Raw genomic sequence first — 21,003 nt, forward strand, 5'->3', positions numbered from 1 at the left:
TTGCCAATATATGCTGTTAAAGATGTTGTTTTCAGGATGGTCCCTTCCGTAATGGCATGCTTGCATGAGTATGTTTTGCCAGGGCTTCAGGGCTTCATTTGCCAGTTTTGGGAACAAGACTATAGTTTGAGGAAAAACTTCATGGAGTACAGGAAGAAGTTAGCAAACTAAAATCATTAAGACATTTTGATCCTTCCAAAAAAGTGACAGGAAGAAGAAAAACTTCTGAAGTCCTGACTTGATTGCATTTAGCAAGTACATGCTTCAGGTTAACTGAAAACCACCTGCTGTTGCTTGTGTGTTTTAATTATTTTGAGATCAGAGGGACAGACTGCATAAAGGTATAGATTCATGTCTGTGGTGATCCCTGCTTCAGTGTGTATTTGATGTGGGGCCATACTGCCACGGTATCTAGTGAGATTTCGAGAAGTCTTTTTTCATAGACGTAAAGGAAATTTGCTGAATTACATTCCCTAGCTATTTTGGCTGTGCTGTACTGCGAGGATCTGGTGATACCTAGTCAGAGTGCTTTTGTGGCAATTCAGGAGGAAAGTTGTAGAATTTCTACTGAAAATTTTGATATGCTGTATCAATACTGATACTCTGTAGATCCTGGAAGGATAACTCCCTGAATGCTAGTCTTAATTGTGAAGTGATTATATAAAGTATTTTTTGTTATATCTTTAAATATTAACAATAAATAAATTTTCCTAATAATGACTTCAGTCAGTCTGGGGTTTTTTGGCAGGAATGAAACTTAACACGTGTTCTACTGTTAGTAATGTTGAACAGGTAGTCAGTAGTGATAAAACTAGAGTAGCTATAAAACTGAATGCTATTTAATGCCTGATGTAGATTGATTGCAAGCCTAGTATAGTTCCGTGAACAGCTCCTCTTGAATTTGTCTGATTATAGTAATATTTAACAGCAGAATTTCAGTAGTTTGGCTTGCCATTCAATTGAAGAAAATTAGCAACTTGAGGATCCTCATCATTTTTTGTGTAAGTGTAAGCTAATAGTAGCTTACACTTAGGAGTTGGAGGTAGATAATTTAGAGGATACTAGCAAATTCTTAGCTTTGATAAATTTGGGAGTTAAATATGCTGATATTTCTGGCTTTTTTTTAACCTAGAGGCAGGCTTTGTCACTTCAGGTGACATCTGTCATTGGATTTTTTTGTATCCTGATTGACAATTACTCTTTCTGAGAAAGCCGTTGTCAGACTGGACCCAGGAATTCAGTGTTTAAGAAACATTTTGTTCCCTTTTGACTCACTTCTCTGTTTCCTTTTTGATCAGTAATACTTTACTGCTAGAAATTCAAGGTTACTCTCTGAGGGAAGAGGCCAAGACCCAAATCCCATGGTGGAGGTAATTTATATGGCCTGTCTCTGCCAGGCAGGACTTAACTAACCTTTAGTGCTAAAGGCACGGTCCTTTTTTCTTGCTCATGGATCCTAAACTCTTCCCCTGCCATGCCCACATTTGAGTGTGTGGCCTCTCAGAGCACTTTCCAAGGACAAAAGAATTTTCTTTCCTTGGTTGGCTGAATCGAAGACCTGATCTGGGAATTTGGAATTAACTTTAGAAGGGATTCTTCTCATCAAGTGGCAACAGGTTCTGCAAACATTGGTATGTTCCAGTGAAGGATATTACCATGGGGCCATTTAAACTTGCTGTCTGATGGCGATACGAGCATCGCTCTTTCTCTAGTTGAATAATTATCAGATGCTGCCATGGGCTTCTGTTAATGGGAATTCAAACCGACGTGGTGTTCTGGTTTTTGTCAATGCTTATAGGTATTGTAAAGACTAGTTCAATCACATTGTTGGTTCTAAGCGTAAGAAAAATAGCTATCAAGTCAGACAACTTCAGGTGGGACTTAATTGTACTTCCTAAAATGTTTTTTGTAGGAGGTAGTGTGGAAGGATGTCTCGGGTTTAGAGCTGCTAGGTTATGTTGTTCAAAAAACTCATTCAAGAATAAGCCTCATAGAATAAAAAGGGACTGAGGAAATGAGATTTACTAGTTTAATATAGGACCCTGTGTAACAGTTTATTGAAAATTCAGCATAGCATATAATCCTCAGATCATTTGGCACAATACACAGTATTACATACAGTATGTGCCAATTAAGAATTAAGTAGCAGTTTCTATAACAGGTAGGTGATATTTAATAATTTGAGAGATCATGAATAGTTTTAAATGAGAGATGGGAGGATTAGACCTTAAACTGAACATGGACGGTATCAGCATTATGAAGGATCAATACTGCTCAGTGTTTGCTCTTTCTGTCACATTATTATAGATTTAGACGATAAGAAAAGTGCTGAATAGTTCTGCACCTGTAGATGACTTCTAATGCTAATGTTTAATTGCTTTAATGTGTGAAATGTGTATTTAAACTCTTAACAGTCCCTTTAACCTTGATATATTGGAGGGAAAGTTAAGCAATCTGTCCAGCTGTTTCCAAAAGCCTGTGGTACTGATGCTGTGATGTCTGTTGTGATGCTGCTTGTCTCTTTGCCCTTAACTGGCAGTGGGCATGACATCAGGTATGGCCTGGGAGTGCAGGACAATCACAGTTTCTTCAGGCCTAGTTATGATTGCATGACTTCTTTATAGAAAAAGGATAAATAAAGTTACATGTCAGAAGGTTGTAAGGACTGTTTTAACATGTGCTATTGTAACTTTAAAGCCAGACTGTATTTTAAAACTTAAGTCTATAAGATTATATATGGGATAAACCCTTATTCCTTGACAAGGAATAGGTACATGTAGAAATGAAAGTAGATGGGTAGGTATATTCCTGTTAATAAGCATGTTGACTTTTTGCCTTCTGTGTAGGTGTGTGCAGGACATAAGGCTAAAATACTTATTAAAAAAAAAATTTTTCAAGTTATGAAACTGCTGCTTCAGAGCAGTTTTGTTTCATGTAGAGGGAAAACTTAGGCTTTGAGTAGCTGAGAAATACACCAGAGCGAAAGTGTATATATATATATAAAGGAAAAAACCAAAATAAACAAAACCTACCCCCCCCAGCCGAGCTGGGCTCTGAAGTGGCAGAGCACAAATTCTGTTAGTGTTTTTCATGTCAGGTGGTGGTGTTTAGCTTAGCCAGAAGGCTTTTAAGACTTATGGAGTCTTTGAAGTTAAACAACCAACCTCAGGTAATGTAGCATAACAGTGTGGCATTTTCTGCTTACATTTACATTGCTGTTGGTTTGGGGTGGTTTTGTTTGTTTGTTTGTTTAATGGTGATCCCACAGTAAACAGTTTTGAGAAATGTGACTTAATCAATGTTCACTATAGGTGCTTAAAAATAGAAATTATCCCTGGAACCCTTAGATAAAACCAAAGGAACAAGTACAAAATGTGCCTTTGCACATAAGGAAGAAGGGTTTGGGAAAACTGGAAGTAGTTTCTACTTGCCTGAACTGCGTCACCCTTTTTCTCCCCATTAGTTGATAGCAGAAGTGCTTGTTAAGGCACTGGAAAAGTGGACTTTGCCCTGGTCCGTCTCTTGAAGGCACTTAGTTCCTCTCTAGAAAGCACGTTGTTACTAACAGCTAAATCACAGAGGGGAAAAATCTTGCTATTTGTTTACCTGATGAGGGTGTTTTCTGAATAGTTGTAAACTTTGCAAGTAGTATTATGACTTTATCCTGACATTAAAACCGGTTGAATTGTTTGCTCATGGCATTTCTTCAAAAAAACTATTCTAAGTAACTCCCTCCCCCTTTCCCTGTACTTGGTTCCAGGGAATGCTAAAGAGAGGAGTGACTTGGCATAGTTTTAAGTCTGGATCCAAGCATGTTGAATAACTTTGTCCCACGGGAGAATTAAAAAAAATGCAGCAGATGGCAGCAATGATGCATCAGACTTCCTATCCTTAAGAACAATGTATCTGCAGGCACTTTGAGGCTTCACGTATTGGATGAGCTGGGGGGGCAGGGTAGTCTTCCTCTTTTCTTACTTTGCAGTTTCAAAGCAGACTTGCTGAGGAGGGGATGTGTTCCCTAGCCAATTCAGCAATCTTTTTTATGGTCAGAGGATTAGCGGTGAATAGGAGGTTTCCCCTGAAAGTTAGCCAATATGGTTCTTTCATGTATACAAATCTGAGTCTGCCTATGGCATTTAAATTTATATGGCATTTAAATATATGGTAACCTGTGTTTAAGAATCTAAAGCACGTTATTTTTTTGTGATTTATTTGTCCTATGAGCAGAACATTTGTCTGGGGAGAAAAAGCTACATTGGCAGCTATATTACAGCTTTGTAGTTTTTTGTGTTACACGGACTATTTATAAAGAGAAGTAGGATAAGAAATGACTGAAAATAAATATTCTAATACCTTGCAAAAGCTTCAGGGAATAGAAGCACTTTGTGCTGTATAAGGAAGAGGTTCACCTCTAGTCTGTGTTATGCTGCTAAATATGAACTCTACCACTATTACAGCAGGAGTGCTTCATAGCGACTGCAGTGCAGACTAAAGTGAAATATTTTAATTTCTAGAGTGCTTCTGCACTTGCTCAGTGCTACCGTGTACTTGCAAGTTAATATCATAAGATTGTGAACAGTTAGGGATAGCAAGAGGTTTTGTTTTTTTTATATTCTCTTCTACCTGATTTTAATCCAGCCTGGTTCTGGTTACTGTGGTTCAGTGCAGCATCATTTTTTCCTCAATCTTCAGGTGACAACAGGAAACAAAATAGGCTTGCTTCTCTTTTGGTTCATTACTCTAAACAGATGTGAACTTAGTTTACCAACTAGATATGAATGAGTAAAAGAGGAACTGATGCTTAATTTATTTCTATGTTGTTTCTAAGATTTTCTGTAAAGTAAGCGCAGGAGATTGAAAGGAAAAAGTGACTGTGGGCTTCTCTGGTAAAGATGGTTTGGGTTTTTTTTTGCCTTGGAATTTTGGAAACCAAGCAGAAATCTTGTGGTCTGGCGGTGACAGCATATAGACAACATAGATAAGACTGAATCGTGTCTTAAGCCTTATGTAGGCTATGAGACTAGCCGTGAAAGCAGCTGTAAAATAAGTCAGAATGAGAATCATGCAAAAAAAAAAAAAAAGTAATGATAGTAGAATATTAGAGCATGGATCCCTGTGTGGTAAGCAGCCTTTACCCTACAAGTATAGTTTACAGTAGAAGTTAAAATAGATCTCTTACTAGTTAGTTGAAAGGCAACTGCTTTATTTAGCCTTAATACCCCTATACACTGCTATATGAATACAATGAAGTCGCCTTAAAACTCTAGCTCAAGTACATTGATTAAACTTGGCATAAGGTGCACAACCAATTGAAAAATAGCACTCAGTTCAATGTACAGCTGAAAGAACACTTGAAATAGAGTGCACGGGTCTGTCTTCTCTTACTTTCATCTGTGTTTTCAGTATCTTTTCACAGAGTAGAGTGGTGCCGTAGTAGTACAGTCTGCAAGCTCTCTGAAGGATGGGGTCCAAATTTGAAATAATAGCAATGGATTTGAGGGGAGGTCTGAGTGATATAAGTTTATGTAAAGGTGAATAAGAACAACTGTTTAGAGCAGAAAAGATAGCCGGGTACTTACAGCTTTTTTACTGGGTCTTTATTTTGAAGAAACAGAACTTCAGTAGTGGAAGTCTTCCAATATGTAAATGCATGTGTAGAAAGATGTTCTTTCTGTCATAAAGTCAGAAAGAAGTCTGTTTACATACAAAAAAAGCAAACCTACGCTGGGGACAGACTTTTGGAAGAAGTATCATTTAGTGAAACTACCTTTTAAATCCGTCCCAGTTTTGTAAAAGAATACACACAAATTTTTTGGAGGTTAAGTATAATTAATCCTGCCATAGTACCATGAGATGGCTAGATGATCGTGAGGCCCCTTCCAGTGCTGTAAGTCACTGAGGGATTATGTATTCTTTTTTTTCATGCAGATAACGAATGAAAAAAAAAAAAAAAACAACCGCTTGGAACAAAATTAGCTTCTGATAACGTACAATGACTGTTCAATGGAATACATGAGGTCTTATCTATCTTTAGCCTGTTTTTCCTAAAGAAGTAATCTTGGTGTAGGTTCAGCTCTGGGGGAAGGGAGGAGAAGGAGAAATTGGTCCAAAATGTGTTTGATCTAATAGCTTCCACTAGTTTAATCTCCAAATCAGATTTAAACATGTGAAGCCAGACTGCATTTATCCTTTTATAGAAAGCAGGAGTTATGTTAAATATGAAGGCAAGCAGTTTTTTGGCACACATGGACATTGTGAAAGACGTCATTTAAATATTCTAATGATTTGGATGAAGGAAACTCTTCAGGAAATTAAACAATGGAAGTTCATAAGACTTGGTAATACTTGTAAACAGACTGTAATCTCATTAGGAGAATTATTTGGCTTGAATATTACTGTGCATATGATGAAATCCTAAAACATTGCTCAGCAACTGGGATTTGGACTTTGAGTGGCAATGACATATGAACCCCTGCATGGTTTTAAAGTGTGCTATTTTTGGCAGCTGGGTGTTGGCTTGTCTCCTCAGTACCAGCAGAAAGTTAGTTTAGTGTATAGAGGAACGTGATTTGCAATGAGAAGACTCCTCTGACACTACTTATTAAACATGGGCTGCTGCTTCAGTAAAGAATTGAGTAACAGCACGAATGAGGAGAAAACCGGCTTGTTACAAAAATCTGTGGAAGAGGAAGCACCAGAGTCAAGGATAAGTAAAACTTTATCTTCAATTTTAGGAACTGTGGAAAGCCAGGATCTGCATACAGTGGGAAGGACAGTTAATGGGGCAGCTGCAATAGTTGGCATTGAACGTGTTCATAGCGATGATTGCATAGCGTCAAATTCTAAATCTGGGTTCTGGGATAGAAAAGCAAAATATCCGTCATACAAAAGCGTGGAGCATACTCCCCGTGAGAGCTCTAGGAGAACGTATGACAGACCCTTTAGCTTCTTTAATTCCTTTAGTCACCTCCTGAACGTCTCTGGTACATACAGAAATCTGCAGAAAAGTGAAGAAAAGAAAGATAGGGTTATTAAAAAAAGAGCACCTAAAAAATCTAGTAGTAATGGTCAGCACATGAACAATACAGAAAATATTAATAGTAATATTAATAATGAAAATGTAGCTGCAGAAGAGCATTGCTTGTTTGATCGTATTTCTACTTCACATGTACCAGACATAGCAGACAAAGGCTTACGGGGTGAAATTTCCTTAAATAGAAATTTTCTGGAGGATTATGCAGTTACATGTGACCATTCAAGGCAGAATGGAACAACAGTAAACATTGAAGACAGCAAGAGTGACAGCCTCCAAAAAGTTTCAAGTTCACATAGAGAGATGTTTCCAACATTTTCCTATCTTGATGTAGACAACAGACAAAATACAAAAGACAGGGAGTTTTACAGTATTTGTGTTGTAGATGCTGAAGATCTGAAAGGGGATGAAGAGGTGCCAGCTACTGTGCGTGAAGAGACTGCAGCAGACGTAGATAACTCAGCTGTTACTGATGAAGGAATGTGCAGCATGGCACGACCTCTAGACACTGGGGAGGAATTTCCAATGCAGCAATCGGCACAAGTGGAAGCTATTAATTCACAGAAAGAACTGTTTGAGTATAAAAAAGAGGATAGGTCAAACATGCAGAAAAAGGAAACAAAGGAATATGGTAGCATAGACATCCAGTCTTCTTATGATAACTTACTGGCTAACACGTGTCAGGTGCATAGGTTAAATACTGACAATACGGTAACAGATGGCTTAAGAGCAAAAGCGTGCAATGAAGTCATGCCTGAGAATCGAAAAGAGGAGGTATATACCATAGGTAATGCTGACAGTTGGAGTGAATCACTTCATGGAGGTTGTGATTCTGTAAAATTTGCGGATGCTGCTGAAGAGGACCGATACAGCCCTAATTCAGAAAACATGAAACACAATGATTGTGTTTCCAGTGTATTGTTAAACACTGGAGTATGTAATTCAGGAAAAATTGAGGGAAGTCATGGTTCTGAGGTTGTACCGTTTGGTTTAAGTAGGCATCCTTCCAGTGTTGTAAGGGAAATCAATACTGAACAGGGGGCAGAGAACATGAAGGGTAACTTTAAATTATTATTAGAGTTACATGAAATGGACAATGATTCTTTTTTGGTGAGTCAACATGTAGAAAAACTTGCTGAAGAAGGCTACTTCCTAAAGCCAGAAAGTGAAGTAAACTCAAGTGTGGAAAAGAGAACATTTCAAAGAGTGTATGGTGATAGCCAAACGTTTGCACCTGGCTCTAGTGAACATCACAGTGTTTCGGAAGAACTCTTGAAAGACAAAGAGAAATGCACAGGTACAGTTTTGCATAGCTGTGAAGCTTTGAATATGACTGAAATGCATGAAAACTTGGAAGAAAGTTCTGATTTTCAAACTCAAATTAAGGGTTACACTGAAAACAAGACATCAACTGAAGTTGCAAACCATAGTTGCATGGAGGAAGAAGATGTCTGTGTGAGTATCACTGAGCTAAAAGGCGACGTGGTTGAGGAAGCTGGTAGCTTGAGCAGAACTCGATTATGGGTAAGTGATGGCACTTTGACATCTCATGAACTACATAATGCAAGTGCAGATGAAATGTTCCTAAAGAAAAGCAGCCTAGAATCTGAGATTTCACGGGAGTCACCGGGGAATAAAGGTAAAGTGTGCAAATATTCAAATTCACATAACAAAAACAGTGTTTCTTCTGTGTCTGTGGAACATGAGGATATGAATAAAATGGACATGAACTGTAGACAAGATGAGCGACAGGTTGTATGTTCCTTCCAGGCAGTGGAAAATCAATGGAATGTGGGGACTGACTCAGCCAAAATAGCTGGGGATGTAGCAGAATCTGTAAAACAGACAAAATTTGAAGTTCACCTAAATGAGACAATTGATAACAAGGCAGAAAATATAAAACAGAATTTGGATGCTAACACTGTTGATCCTGATAAAAACATCTTAAATTGCAATAAAGGCTTGACTCACGGTCAGAATACTTACTCTAGCTCCACTGTACCTGTAGCTTTGGACAATTGTATGTACAAGAGCGTAAAATTGATAGATGACACTAAAAATCTGGAAGATGCCAGTAATCTCCTACATAAAGGCCATAATTGTTTACCTTCAGTGTGTCAAAATTCATATTCTCATGTGCGTGATAAACCAGTGGAAGAGCCTGAATTATGTCACTGTGCCAGTCCAGAGGCAGAGGTCGGGAGCACCCAAGTTTCTGTTGTGTCTTTTACTGAAGTAGGATCAGAAACTCATGAAAAAAGTGTGTGTGATGTAAACGAATATAGTCTTCAGGATGGTGAAGTAAATCAGTGTGTCAGCATCCACTCAAAGGAGGAGAACCTCCCTGGTTTTAGTACGTCAACTGGGAGTCTAGAAGCTTTCCCCATGGGGAATTTAAAGCAGTTAGAAGCCGAAACTACTGAACTGCAAAACACCAGTTACATATTAAATACACCAATGAATGACTTAACTACAAGTTGGGAACAGATGCAGTCAGATCACAAGATTTTCTTAAACAAAGAGCTTGGAGTTTTTGTTGACCCAAAGCAGGTAGACAAATACGCTGCTACTCCTTCCTATGAAATACACAGTGCCTCTCCTGGTGCCGCAGGATTTCAGCGAGGCAGTGAACAGTGTGTATTAGACCTGATGGAAGATGTATCAAGTGACCAAGAGCACTCCTATGAACTGGACAGACAAAATCCCCAAGTTGAAATATGGTCACATTTCATCAGTCTTCAGACTGGCAGTGCTGATTGGACAAATCAGCTGTTTTCTGACACTGTTACTGCTGGTAACGGTGAATATCTGATGGGCTTTTTATGGAATAATACAATGTCTAACAATACCATGAAGAATGACAGACTATGCATAGTTAGTGAAAACCTCCAGAACGAACCTGAAGATTTAACAGGTGCTTCATATGCAGTGGAAAGATACCCGTATCAGCTGCTAGCACCAGAAAATGTTGGTGCTTGGGGATGGCAAGATAAAGACGAATTTGTAAGTATTTTGCAGAAGTGATTTGATGTTAAAGCTGAAGCTAGGAATTGGATAAGCCAAAACAAACTGTGATTTCATTAGATAGTTAAATATATCATGTTATTTAGTCCTGAAGCTGACCACTCTCTCTTTCTTTTTCAGAACCGAGTGCTATAGAGAATGTAGTAGTTCAAAATGTTGCTGAATATTGATATGCGTTTGTTTTTTTTTCTTTTGGTTATGTTTACCTTGTGTGAAAGTTTAAACATTGTGCAAAGTATCTTGATTGCAGATTCTTAGTTCTAGATGAACTTGAGATGAACATTTCAGTATGTGGAAGGGAAACTTTCTACAGACTGTCAATAGTGCTCTTTACCTTCATATAGGAAGAAATGTTTGTGGATTTCCTGAAATCTTAAAGTTCTTGCTTGGTAGCAATTAGGAAACCTTTTGCTCGCTTCTGGAGATGATCTTCTGAAGTGCTGTAGAAAGGAGTGGCTGCAGGAGAAGCGTGGGGATGAGCTAGACTGGATCTTGGCTAGCTGGGGTAAGAAAGAAAGAAAGCCGCCTGCGGCAGCTGCTGCTCCTCTTCCTTCCTGCTGAGCAGAGCCAGGGCGAAGTATTGTTCTCCGCACCGACCGCGTTACAGCAGCTGCTCCGACCTTGCCCAGCAGTTGCAGTGTTGGCAGTGGATTCTACAAGAGGCTACATTTGCCATCTCCTGGGGGAACTTTTTGTATTAAAAATGGAAACTAATGGAACTTGCTGTCATCTTTGAATCTTTACTATTCAAGTAGTTATGTCGACCACTTCCACTTTTTATAAGTCTTTTCTCTGTCATTCAGTACATGTCTTTAAGTTGAGATTCCTTAGATCTTTTTACCTTCTGGATGTGTTTTCTATGCACTACAATAATGACTGAGTGCACATGTTTCAGAGTAACTAAAGCTTTGCAGGGTTTTGAAGTGCCTGTCTTAAACTCTGTAATGTTCCTAGCATCCTTAAATTCACAAAACAAATTTTAATAAGTTTTTTTAGTATGTGTTATCACACAATACTCTTTCCCAGTATCATCATCATATTAAAACACACCAAAGATATTCTGGGTATGGAATAACTTAATATGTTTTGCTCAAACATTAGCAAAACAAGACAAAACTGTCTCATGTTACTACCAAAGAAGTATTGTAGATGTTGGCACTGCAGAGAGCAATCTCTCCAAAGCACAAACATAACCATTTATATAATGGTTATAAACAACCATATATGATCATTAAATGTATCCGTTTCCAATGCAGGTTAAAGGAGATTGGTCTAAGATGATTTAACTGGATCTGGTAATTCATTCTTTTTATCCTGCCTAGGGGAAAACTACCCTAATTTTTTTGTTAATGCTGTGTTTTTTTCTCTTGAAGTAATGACAGTAGTTGTCATGCACAACTCATTGCCTTCAATTTTCCATAATGCTTCCTTAAAACTATTACTCTTTTATATAAGTCCAAAAAAAAAGAGAAAACTCCTGTGTTTTTGTATTTTCTCATTTTTTTAATGTGATTTTGCAGAAACAGATACAATAACAATATAATCAACATCGAGTTAACATGTATATTAGAGAACTGCCTGAAGTCTAGGGCAAGTACAGGTTGAGTTTGTCTGTCAGAGGCGAAGAATGAAATCTTTGTTGTAGTTTGCTCTGCTTGGCTAGCCTTTTCTGGTGATTCTTAATCAGGGAAATGAATTCTGTGCTGCACAATTCAGTCGTTTTTGTACCTGAAATGATTATGGGATGGCAAGTCAGTTAATATATTCAGATGTGAAAAAAAACTTGACAATACAATCTAGAGTTGTACATCTGATACTGTACATATATACGCACAGATACGCGCTGTGCATCCACAAAGTGCATAATCAAAGAAATTTCTTTTTGTAGGAGTCAACCAAGGTTTCTGAGTTAAATCCTAATGCAAAGGTGTGGGGAAATCATATGTTACACTTGGAAGCAAGTGGTGCCACTGATGGTAGCGTGAGCAAAACGTGGGAAGAAATACCTGACCAACCTCCAGATTCTTGTAAAGAAGGTACGAGTAAGAATTTCTAGCTGTTGCTCAAGCAAAAGGTAAAATTCAGTGCAGAGCTTTCTCAATTTTAATTTTCTGTTAAAAAAATGAATGCAAATTTGTAAGCAACTTTACTTCAGGTTTAGTTTTAACTCTGATGTTACTGTGATTAGAATGAATGCTTTTTGAGTGTGTTTGTCATCTCTGCTGCAGGCCTGGATGCCAATGGTGATGGCGACAAAAAGCATCAGAATGCAGTGCTGACAGAGCTGCAGGAGCCGTCACCAGCTGTTTCGGTGTCAGACCAGACAGATATGAACCCTTTGGCTCTCGATCATTCTGAGTATGAGTCTATGCATGAAACCACCCAGACAGGTAAGAGAAAGCTGATATTTGCTTGACATATTTGGAAACCAGTCTCCTGTTTGAGTATAGGCCTTATGAGATACTGCACAGAAATGATCATAAGTTCTGGATATAACTGAGTATTATTTTCTGAAATGTTATTCTGAATGCAAATCCCTAGTGTAGATGTTTACATTTAGATATCTACTTGTCTAAGCTGCATATTTGTAGTTGGGTCAGGTACCGAGGTGAAATTCACATACCATTTGTGCCTCAAGTAGTAATGTCGATGTGTTGAAACATAAGTCTTGTACTTAAAATGCCAAAATAAGCAACAATTTAGTCTAACTTGTTTGCATTCTTTTTTAATGAACTCTCATGATTTTTTTTCAGTGCGACTGTTAGTAGCTGTAGTCTATACCAGATGGCGTGTTTTAAGAAACTTCTGTAAACTAGCATAGAGATTCAGCCATGCTTATATTTCACTGAAAGGGACAGAAGGTCTGCAAGATGGATGTAGGATTACTACTTGAACTGAGATGAGGGATGGGAAAGAGTACGTGCTGGGTGTTTCTTGAGATTCCCGAGAGGTCTGCTCCTTGTTCATTGTGCTTAGCTGATTTTATAACATGTATTTTAAAATGACCAGTATAGCATCCATAATAGTTGGAAATCAAGACAACTGAAATCAGACACAGTTGTGGCATCGTCCTTGCTTGTGTCAAAAACTGAAAGTTCTCTTTGACTCTTCTACTTAAGGGCAATATTGGGGAATATTAAATGATAACTAACTGGCAAATAGAAAATGACATTAATGGTGCCTAGCACCCTAGAAGGGAACAGTATTCCTCAGGTTAGTGTTAGAACTTGTCAGCATGTCCTTTACGTGCTCAAAATTGTTAACTTTTAACAGGAGTCAAGTAGTGTTGCAAAGCAGCTGAACAGCAGGTCAGATCTATTCCACTTGATGAATAGTAGCATAGGTGGTCCCAACTCTGAAATCTGATTTTTATTTTTTTTTAATTATTATTTTTTAAAAATGAATAAAATTTTGGTCTCTGCTAGGTTTTGGGCAAGGAAGAAAGAGGAGATGGGGAAGGGAAATAGTGGTTAGTACATGATATGTGTATTTCTCAGGTTGGCATTATCTACATCAGAATAGAACACGTGAAGGACAAAACAGTGGGAGGAAATTAGAAGTTGCTTTAGGAAGAAGAAAGGTTAAGGAGAGCTGAAGAAAAGGATGAAAGTTACTGAAGAAGGGAAGGGTATAGAGGGTAATAGCTGGTGTGAAATACTTTTTAAAAAAACTAATTATATTTATGTAACACGTTACTAAATGTTTTGTAAATCTCTAAAAGCCACACTAAACTTGTGATCTTTAAACAGTTCTCCCACTGACACAATTAGTTTACCCTCAACTGACTGTAGTATATTGGGTCTAAACTAAAATGAACATGAAATTAGTGTTTTCCATGTGATAATTTTGAAAATTCCAGGTATAAAAAAAATTCATTTCTCCTTCTTAACCAAGAGTTTAATTGATCACACATCTGTTGTTAATTGATTGGATATCTGCTGATATTTCATAACTATGTTCTGAAACTCTCTTTTCTGAATTAGTGTGTTGGGAATTTAGAGTGAGGCCAGAAGTACAAAGTGCCTCCGTTACATTGCTCGCTTGCTGTGTTACTCAGCTGCATTAGTCAGGGTTTAGTCAGCTAGAAATTAGTTCGTTTCCTAAGATGGGAAGACAGATATATGAGCTAAATCAGTTCCGTATTTACTTTGAGATGTGTTTGTAGCTGCACTTCTAAAACGGCTTCAAGTTTTTCTGTATTTGGAGAACAGAGGTTAACAAGTGAAGTCAGATAGGTTTTTCTTTTTTTCTCTTAAATAAAAAGTGTTTCCATGCAATTTTGGTGGGTGGTGAACTAATACACAATGAACACTTATTGAATTGGAAAATTTGTTACTAGCTATACAGTCAGTAACAGATATGATGGCTTCATTAAAATATCTATTGTGTAATATAGCAGAACTATATTTAAACTTAAGTATTTTAATTATTAGGTGGAAACGAACTGTTGCAGCCAGAAGGTCAGGAAGATTTACGTGAATTACTGAAAAAAACACTGGAATTCTGCTTATCTAGGTATGTATATACCAAAATGTAGCAAAGTGGAGGATAACTAATGAGATCCACTACCTAACTTGGGATGTATGTTAATATATTTCACAGCTGTCACTTAAAACTGAATGGAAGGGATGAGAGTTTGGGGGAAGTAACACACAAATTCCAAAATATCATATTGATGTACTTGTTAAAGCTTACCTGAAACTGCTGGGCCTAAAACATAAACTAGCAAATACATTGTTTTGAAGTGAGAGTAGTTACAAGCAATTACAGATCAGGTGAATTTTTGACTGTTACTGGATTTTTGCAAATTAAAACTGAGTAGCTTAAGCCATTTGGTAAGCTTTGTTTAAGCTAATAATTTTTAAATTTCCATTGATACAAACTAGGATTTTTGTATGTGCATCTGTAGATCCCTTTATATTTCAAGTTAAGGATCAATTTAAAAAGAAAAAAAAATAAAGGTCTCTGAATCGTACACATTCCAGTATAGACTGATGCAAGATCATCAAAGCAGTTTACTTGTACTTAATTATTCTCAGTGCTTGTGTCTAGATAAAAACACCCTAAACACATGTCTTAATAACCTAGAACAATTCCTAATCTGTATACTCCTGCATAACCAGTTGCAGTCAGTGGTCATTTGAAGTAATAAACTCCTGACAATATTACATGTTTGTGGGGGTGATGTGCTGCCTGAACAGGAAGATGCCAATACTGTTGCATGAAGGGGGGGAAAAAAAAACCAACACATTTTCATGTTTTCTAGGAAGTGACATATAGGAAGTGAATGGAGTGGGGAGTTGGTGAAAATGCTGAAAACAAAATTTAGTGTAGGAGTCTGCCTTCTACTATGTGATGAGTTTTTGTCTCAAGTTTATTGGCAAAAGTTACATCCGTGACATTTTCCCATTCTTTTTCTCTCCCAACAGAGAAAATCTTGCCAGTGACATGTACCTTATATCACAGATGGACAGTGATCAGTATGTGCCAATAATGACAGTAGCAAACCTTGATCATGTCAAGAAACTCAGTACTGATATGGATTTGATTGTTGAAGTGCTGAGATGTAAGTAAAAATCCCTCAATGCTAGAAAGCATTTTGGTTATTGCTGTAGGACTATTAATCCAGATTTTCAATCTCTCTTCCTTTTTTTTGTTATGTATTGCAATAAAATGCCTTCCTTTTTCTGTAAAGCAATAAATAGAGCAAGCAGCTTCCAGTTTAGACCATCACAATTATAAGACTGCACTTTTATCAAAGCCACTTCACATTTGAAATATTGAGTAATGATCTGTGTAAATGAGGATAATGTAAGTTTAAATTCTCAGAAGAGGCTACTGGACATTACCACTACGGTAAGAATCAAAAAAGAACATGACTCAATGTGTGTCTTAGAAGAAAAAGCTAATGAATTGCGATTTTTCTAGGCTGGAAGAGTAGGAAGAGTGTAGCGATTTTAAGGAACATGTCTACTCAGTTTCATGTGTCTGAAAGTATCCTCAGTTGTATCTGCTAGTTTCTTAATGATCAAAAATACTTTCAACTTAACACAAAAAGCTTTACCTTGTAAAACTGTCCACAGCATCTTTCAGTATGCAAAGCTGTTATGATTGCTGACAGCTAAAATACGTTTTTGTCTTTTCTCTCTTAGCGTTGCCTTTAGTTCAAGTGGATGAGAAGGGAGAAAAAGTTAGGCCAAATCAGAATCGCTGTATTGTGATTTTACGTGAAGTACCTGAATCTACCCCCATTGAAGTAAGTGTTTAATTGTTCAGTAAAGAATGCTTTTCCCTTAGGATTTGGAAGTTAGATTTCTTCCAGATTTGAATAAGCATATCACATTTCTTACTACGTTGTTAGTTAGTTTCTAACAATGCTTTTACACCTTAGTTTATTGTGTGTGTTTGGATAATAAATACATGTGATAGAAGCATGTTGCTCATAGGAAGACTGTGGTAAAACCTGTAGCACTGCAGAGAGCTGAAAAAACTGATAATGCTGTGTTTGGTAGAGATACTACAATTTTCTTGGATTCTGGTTTATCCATATGCACTTAGCGCTCAGCTCCTTGGATAAATATCAGATGAAGATGAGGGAAGGTAAGTCTTAGAATGGAAAATGCCACTGCTGCACCTTGAAGCTTGTTAGGATGAAGTACTTAAAGCTTTGCAAACTTGCGTAGTGCTGAGGGTAGAGGTGTCCACAAGTCGCTAAGGATCTCTGCTGGCTTGTGGAATGAGTGCGAGAGTGGAGAACTTGATTCTTTGAAAGACATTCAATGCAACTCCAGTGTAGCTGGGACTATGACTAGTGGAAGGACTAGAAAAAAATGTTTGGGCCATAGAGTAAACCATCTTGAATTTTTAAAAAGGAGGAGAAGGCACAGATTCTTGATAATGGGGAGATATTTTAATTTCCCCTCTGTTTAATTTTACAAGGAAGAATAAAGATTCTGAAAGAGTTGCTCTTCTTGGTAGTCTTCGTACAAAAATAAAAAGTACTGCAGATTAAAAGTTATAATAAAGAAGTGGCCTTAGTAAACAGGAGTGTGAAACAAAATGCTAAAGGGAATTGGAGGGACAAGATAGATATGCTAAACACATAGCTTAAAAATATCAGGTGCTTTTAGCTTTCTAAATGAAACGTAACCTTTTAAAGACTGCCTAGCTTTTAATATTACAGATTTTTTTTTTTTTTCTGTTTTCAGTTTGTCAGGTTGGATATATTAGCACTGGGTGGTCGCTCTTAAATGCTTAACAACAACAAAGTTCTGAGGAGTCTTTATTTTCAAAAGAGATGGTCCGAAGTGAAGTGTTTTATACATTATGTGTTTAAATTTGCCAGACTGGCAAATCTATACTTAACCTGACAGATTCAATAGGATACACTTTCTGGTGTAGCATGGTCAGGCTTTATTTAAGCAGCAAAGTTCCAAAAGGCCTCCCGAGTTGCATTGCTTTTTGATGCTGCTCACCTCAACTTTGTGATGAAAATAAATGATATGCAATTGGGTTAAAAGAAATCTAAAGTCCAAGGTGTGTGTTTTCTGTAGAAACTAGCTGATTGTTTTTAAGGTAAGATAAACCCTGTTTGAAATGTATTCATCTGTAGACACTTGAGTTAAAGTGTATCTCCAGGTTTCTGTTGAAAGGGTGGGGTTGGTCTGTCCCATGCAGTATGCAGAGGCTTTGGTGTGGCTCCATGGTTTTGGGGACGGGAGAAATAGACATTTTTCTGCACTTCATGCCAAATTTAAGTGTCTTTCTATGGCCTGAATAGCTTATCTGTGCGGATTGAAAGGGAGCAGGCAACTTCTACTTGCAGTATGGCCTTAGATGGTGCTTGTTTGAATTCCTTTTAGCTAGTGGGGAGACTGGAGAGAGCTAACACTACTGCAGGTGCTCTGAAGTTCTCAGTTCTGTTTTGTAAGCCTGAAAGTGCTTTTTATCTTTCTTACCTGGAGTTTCCAGAGTTTTGCACTTTAAATTGATGTTTTCTTCTGTCCATCCATTTTTTTTTTTTCTTCTCCCACCCTTTTTTCTCCCTTCTTATCAAAACCACTTTCCTTAGGAGGTGGAAGCACTTTTCAAAGGAGATAATTTACCTAAGTTTATCAACTGTGAGTTTGCCTATAATGACAATTGGTTCATCACATTTGAATCAGAAGCCGATGCACAGCAGGTAACACTATTTTTTGATGCATTTTAGAATATAACAGTAAACAAGGCTGGGATGAAGGTGGATTGATGGGTTGTAAACTGTATTACAAATGTGTAACAATTTAAAAAGAAAAATACCCAAACCCCTAATGCAGTAATGCTTCCCCTTAGCTAATATCCAGTTATCAGTACTGTAAAACTCTTACAGTGTTATGTTTAAACTTTTTCACATATCCTGGCTTCCTGGCCAAAGCTATAATTTTTTTGTACTAAGAACATTGATATTTTGGATGACACACTGAAATGCTTCAATTGTAAGAATTAAAATCTTGTTTTAATGCTACTGAAGCATTTCTGCAACGATAACTTAAATCTTGCCAAATGCGCATTACATATGAGGGTTTTCTGTAGTCTAATATTAGCAGACACTTCAAGAATTATTGTTAGGCTTAGCCTGTCAAAACGTAAGTTCCTTTGTTTAAATTATATTTGACAAATTTTGTAATTACTTTTTAAAGGCTTACAGATACCTTAGAGAAGAAGTGAAAACTTTCCAAGGAAAACCGATTAAGGTAAATAGAGCTTTATGGTTTTGGGGGGGCATGTGTGTATATGTTCTGGGTTTTGTGGGGCTCAATGTTTTCTAATATAAATTTAAGTGGTCCACTCTCAGCAGCCACTTGACCTGCAGATGGGTTTTGAAATGTAGCACATGCCATTTGATTTCTCCTTTTCCTCTTTCTGGCAGCAATATATCCATCCCGGCATCAGGCCAGCAGGGAAGCATTCAGCTGTTCCTGCCTTCCCTGAAAAAGAAAGCAGTGACTGACAAGTGTCCAGTAAAAGTTTGAGAGCTGCTAGTTTGAACCATCCTGATTTAATTTGAAAGGCTGCTGTAATAAATAATCTAATCTCCTTTGCAGGCAAGAATAAAAGCAAAGGCAATAGCTATAAACACATTTTTGCCAAAGAATGGATATAGACCTCTGGATATGAACCTCTACACGCAGCAGCGTTACACAACATCCTTTTACTTACCTCCAGTATACAGTCCCCATCAGCAGTTTCCATTGTACAGCTTAATTGGCCCACAGACCTGGTCAGCCACACACAGCTACCTTGACCCTTCGTTGGTAAGTCTCTTGATAACGAAACAGTTGCATTCTTTTCAAAGTTGGTATTTTTTTCTTATAAGTCTTGAGGTGTAGGAAGCATATGTATCCTGAAGAGGGGAGTTTAAGATACTGATTCTTCTACAAAAACAGTTCTTCAGAATTCTTCCCATGGTATACATGATTAATTATTTGAAAATTGCATCTAGTCTCAGACTGCGGTGTGATTTTCTTCTTGACCTTTTAGTTTTTGAGGCAGTTCTTTACTAAAGGTTATTAATTAACCATTAACAAAAGAAATCTTTAGTAAAGACTTCTTTTAGTAATGGTTAAAAGCCTTTTTAGAAACTATCTTCAGAATATGTACGTGAATACCAGAAAAAGCAATTCTGATATGTACTGAATAAACTTAATGGAATCAGATAAATAAGGATAACTTAGCATCTTGATCTTCCAGCAAGAAAATAAGTTCTAGGTTAACATGCTGAATTGCCCTATTTGGCATGTTCTTAACACAGAATATTTTCTGTGCATAAGTAACATCTTTTTTGGCAATAAAAAATAGAAATACTTTTGCTAATAAAAAAAAAATTCACTTTTAAATTGCTTAGTTTTTCAGAATTTTTTTAAAGGGGCTATCGGTAAGCCTTAGAGCTAGGGTGGTAGCAGTAAGTCCTTACATACTCTAATGGGACATGCGCTGCATCCTGCAATGCTGCTTCCATCTTATCCTCCGTTGTGACAGTCCCATCAGAATTACCTTGGCCCCTTTTAGTCTGCCTTTGTTATCCTACAAAAACTAATGTGAATATAGTTTTCTGTAATGACCGGGAGACTAAGGTTGTCCTATGTGGAACCTTTTTTTCCGCTCTGTAAAAATGCCTCTCTGCTTGCGGCTAAAAGAAACTAGGGTAGCAATACTCAAAATTAGAAGCTTTTTAGAGGTTTTTTGGCAGAGGATTAAAGTGTCCTTGAACAAACTTGAGCAAACTTCCTGTGTACTGAACAGCGAGCTAATTAAAAAGTTGGTGTGCTAAACACTTCACACACAGGGAAGGTAGCCAGAGGCCTTGCAGGGGAAGGCTTTTTAAGGGGGATGAAGAATGCGGAGGAGACAAGGTAGTGTAGTGAACAATGTTATTGCAGGAGAAAGCCACCTTATTAAGCAGCAACGAATGTGATTCTTCCTCTAGATAAACTGACTATTGCACTGTCTTGCTGTAGGACAGTGAAGTATTTGCATGGCACTGGTGTAGCTGATGTAGATTAATTTGCCACAGGTTCAAGCACAGCATAGTGTGTATCTGCCTTATGTCATCCTGGAACTTTATGTATTCCAGAAAGCTTACTAGTCCTGGCCTTTGGGGGAAGACATTACAAGTTTGCCAGCATTAAAGATCTCATACCTTTCTTAGTAAAAACAGAAAATTAACTGGCAGAGCTTTGCCTCCTGCTGTTTTCCAGCATATTGTGATTAGTTAGCTGCATTTTGTGTACGTTAATGTAATACGATGTTTCTTGAACCTTTTCTAGGAAGAGCTATATTTGAATAGAAATTACTTGTGAGGAGAACAGGGACCATGAGGAACAATGACACGGGAATAATTTTCATGAGACAGGGTTGCATTTTGTACGTTGAGACTTGTGTGCAAGTATAGCAGAAGTTTCTCTCTT

At 37.5% G+C, this 21,003-nt stretch overlaps 1 protein-coding gene across 3 annotated transcripts in view; it reads left to right on the plus strand.

The window, feature by feature from the left end:
• Positions 1-21,003, plus strand: part of LARP4B (La ribonucleoprotein 4B) — a 57,280-nt gene that overhangs the window by 20,513 nt on the left and 15,764 nt on the right. The window contains exons 1-10 of one of the 3 annotated variants that reach the window (XM_082319446.1): positions 8,288-8,330; positions 8,420-10,036; positions 11,946-12,093; positions 12,286-12,447; positions 14,491-14,572; positions 15,487-15,623; positions 16,210-16,313; positions 18,129-18,239; positions 18,736-18,789; positions 19,141-19,350. In XM_082319446.1, the coding sequence (XP_082175572.1) occupies positions 8,468-10,036; positions 11,946-12,093; positions 12,286-12,447; positions 14,491-14,572; positions 15,487-15,623; positions 16,210-16,313; positions 18,129-18,239; positions 18,736-18,789; positions 19,141-19,350 (2,577 nt within the window). In that variant the 5' untranslated portion in view covers positions 8,288-8,330; positions 8,420-8,467. Of the gene's footprint in view, positions 1-8,287; positions 8,331-8,419; positions 10,037-10,452; positions 10,563-11,945; positions 12,094-12,285; positions 12,448-14,490; positions 14,573-15,486; positions 15,624-16,209; positions 16,314-18,128; positions 18,240-18,735; positions 18,790-19,140; positions 19,351-21,003 lie in introns of those variants that run through there. The other 2 variants (XM_082319448.1, XM_082319447.1) reach the window with 2 other exon arrangements.

The sequence above is a fragment of the Platalea leucorodia genome, assembly GCF_965183815.1.
Source record: "Platalea leucorodia genome assembly, chromosome: 1".
In the NCBI taxonomy this organism is placed as follows: domain Eukaryota; kingdom Metazoa; phylum Chordata; class Aves; order Pelecaniformes; family Threskiornithidae; genus Platalea; species Platalea leucorodia.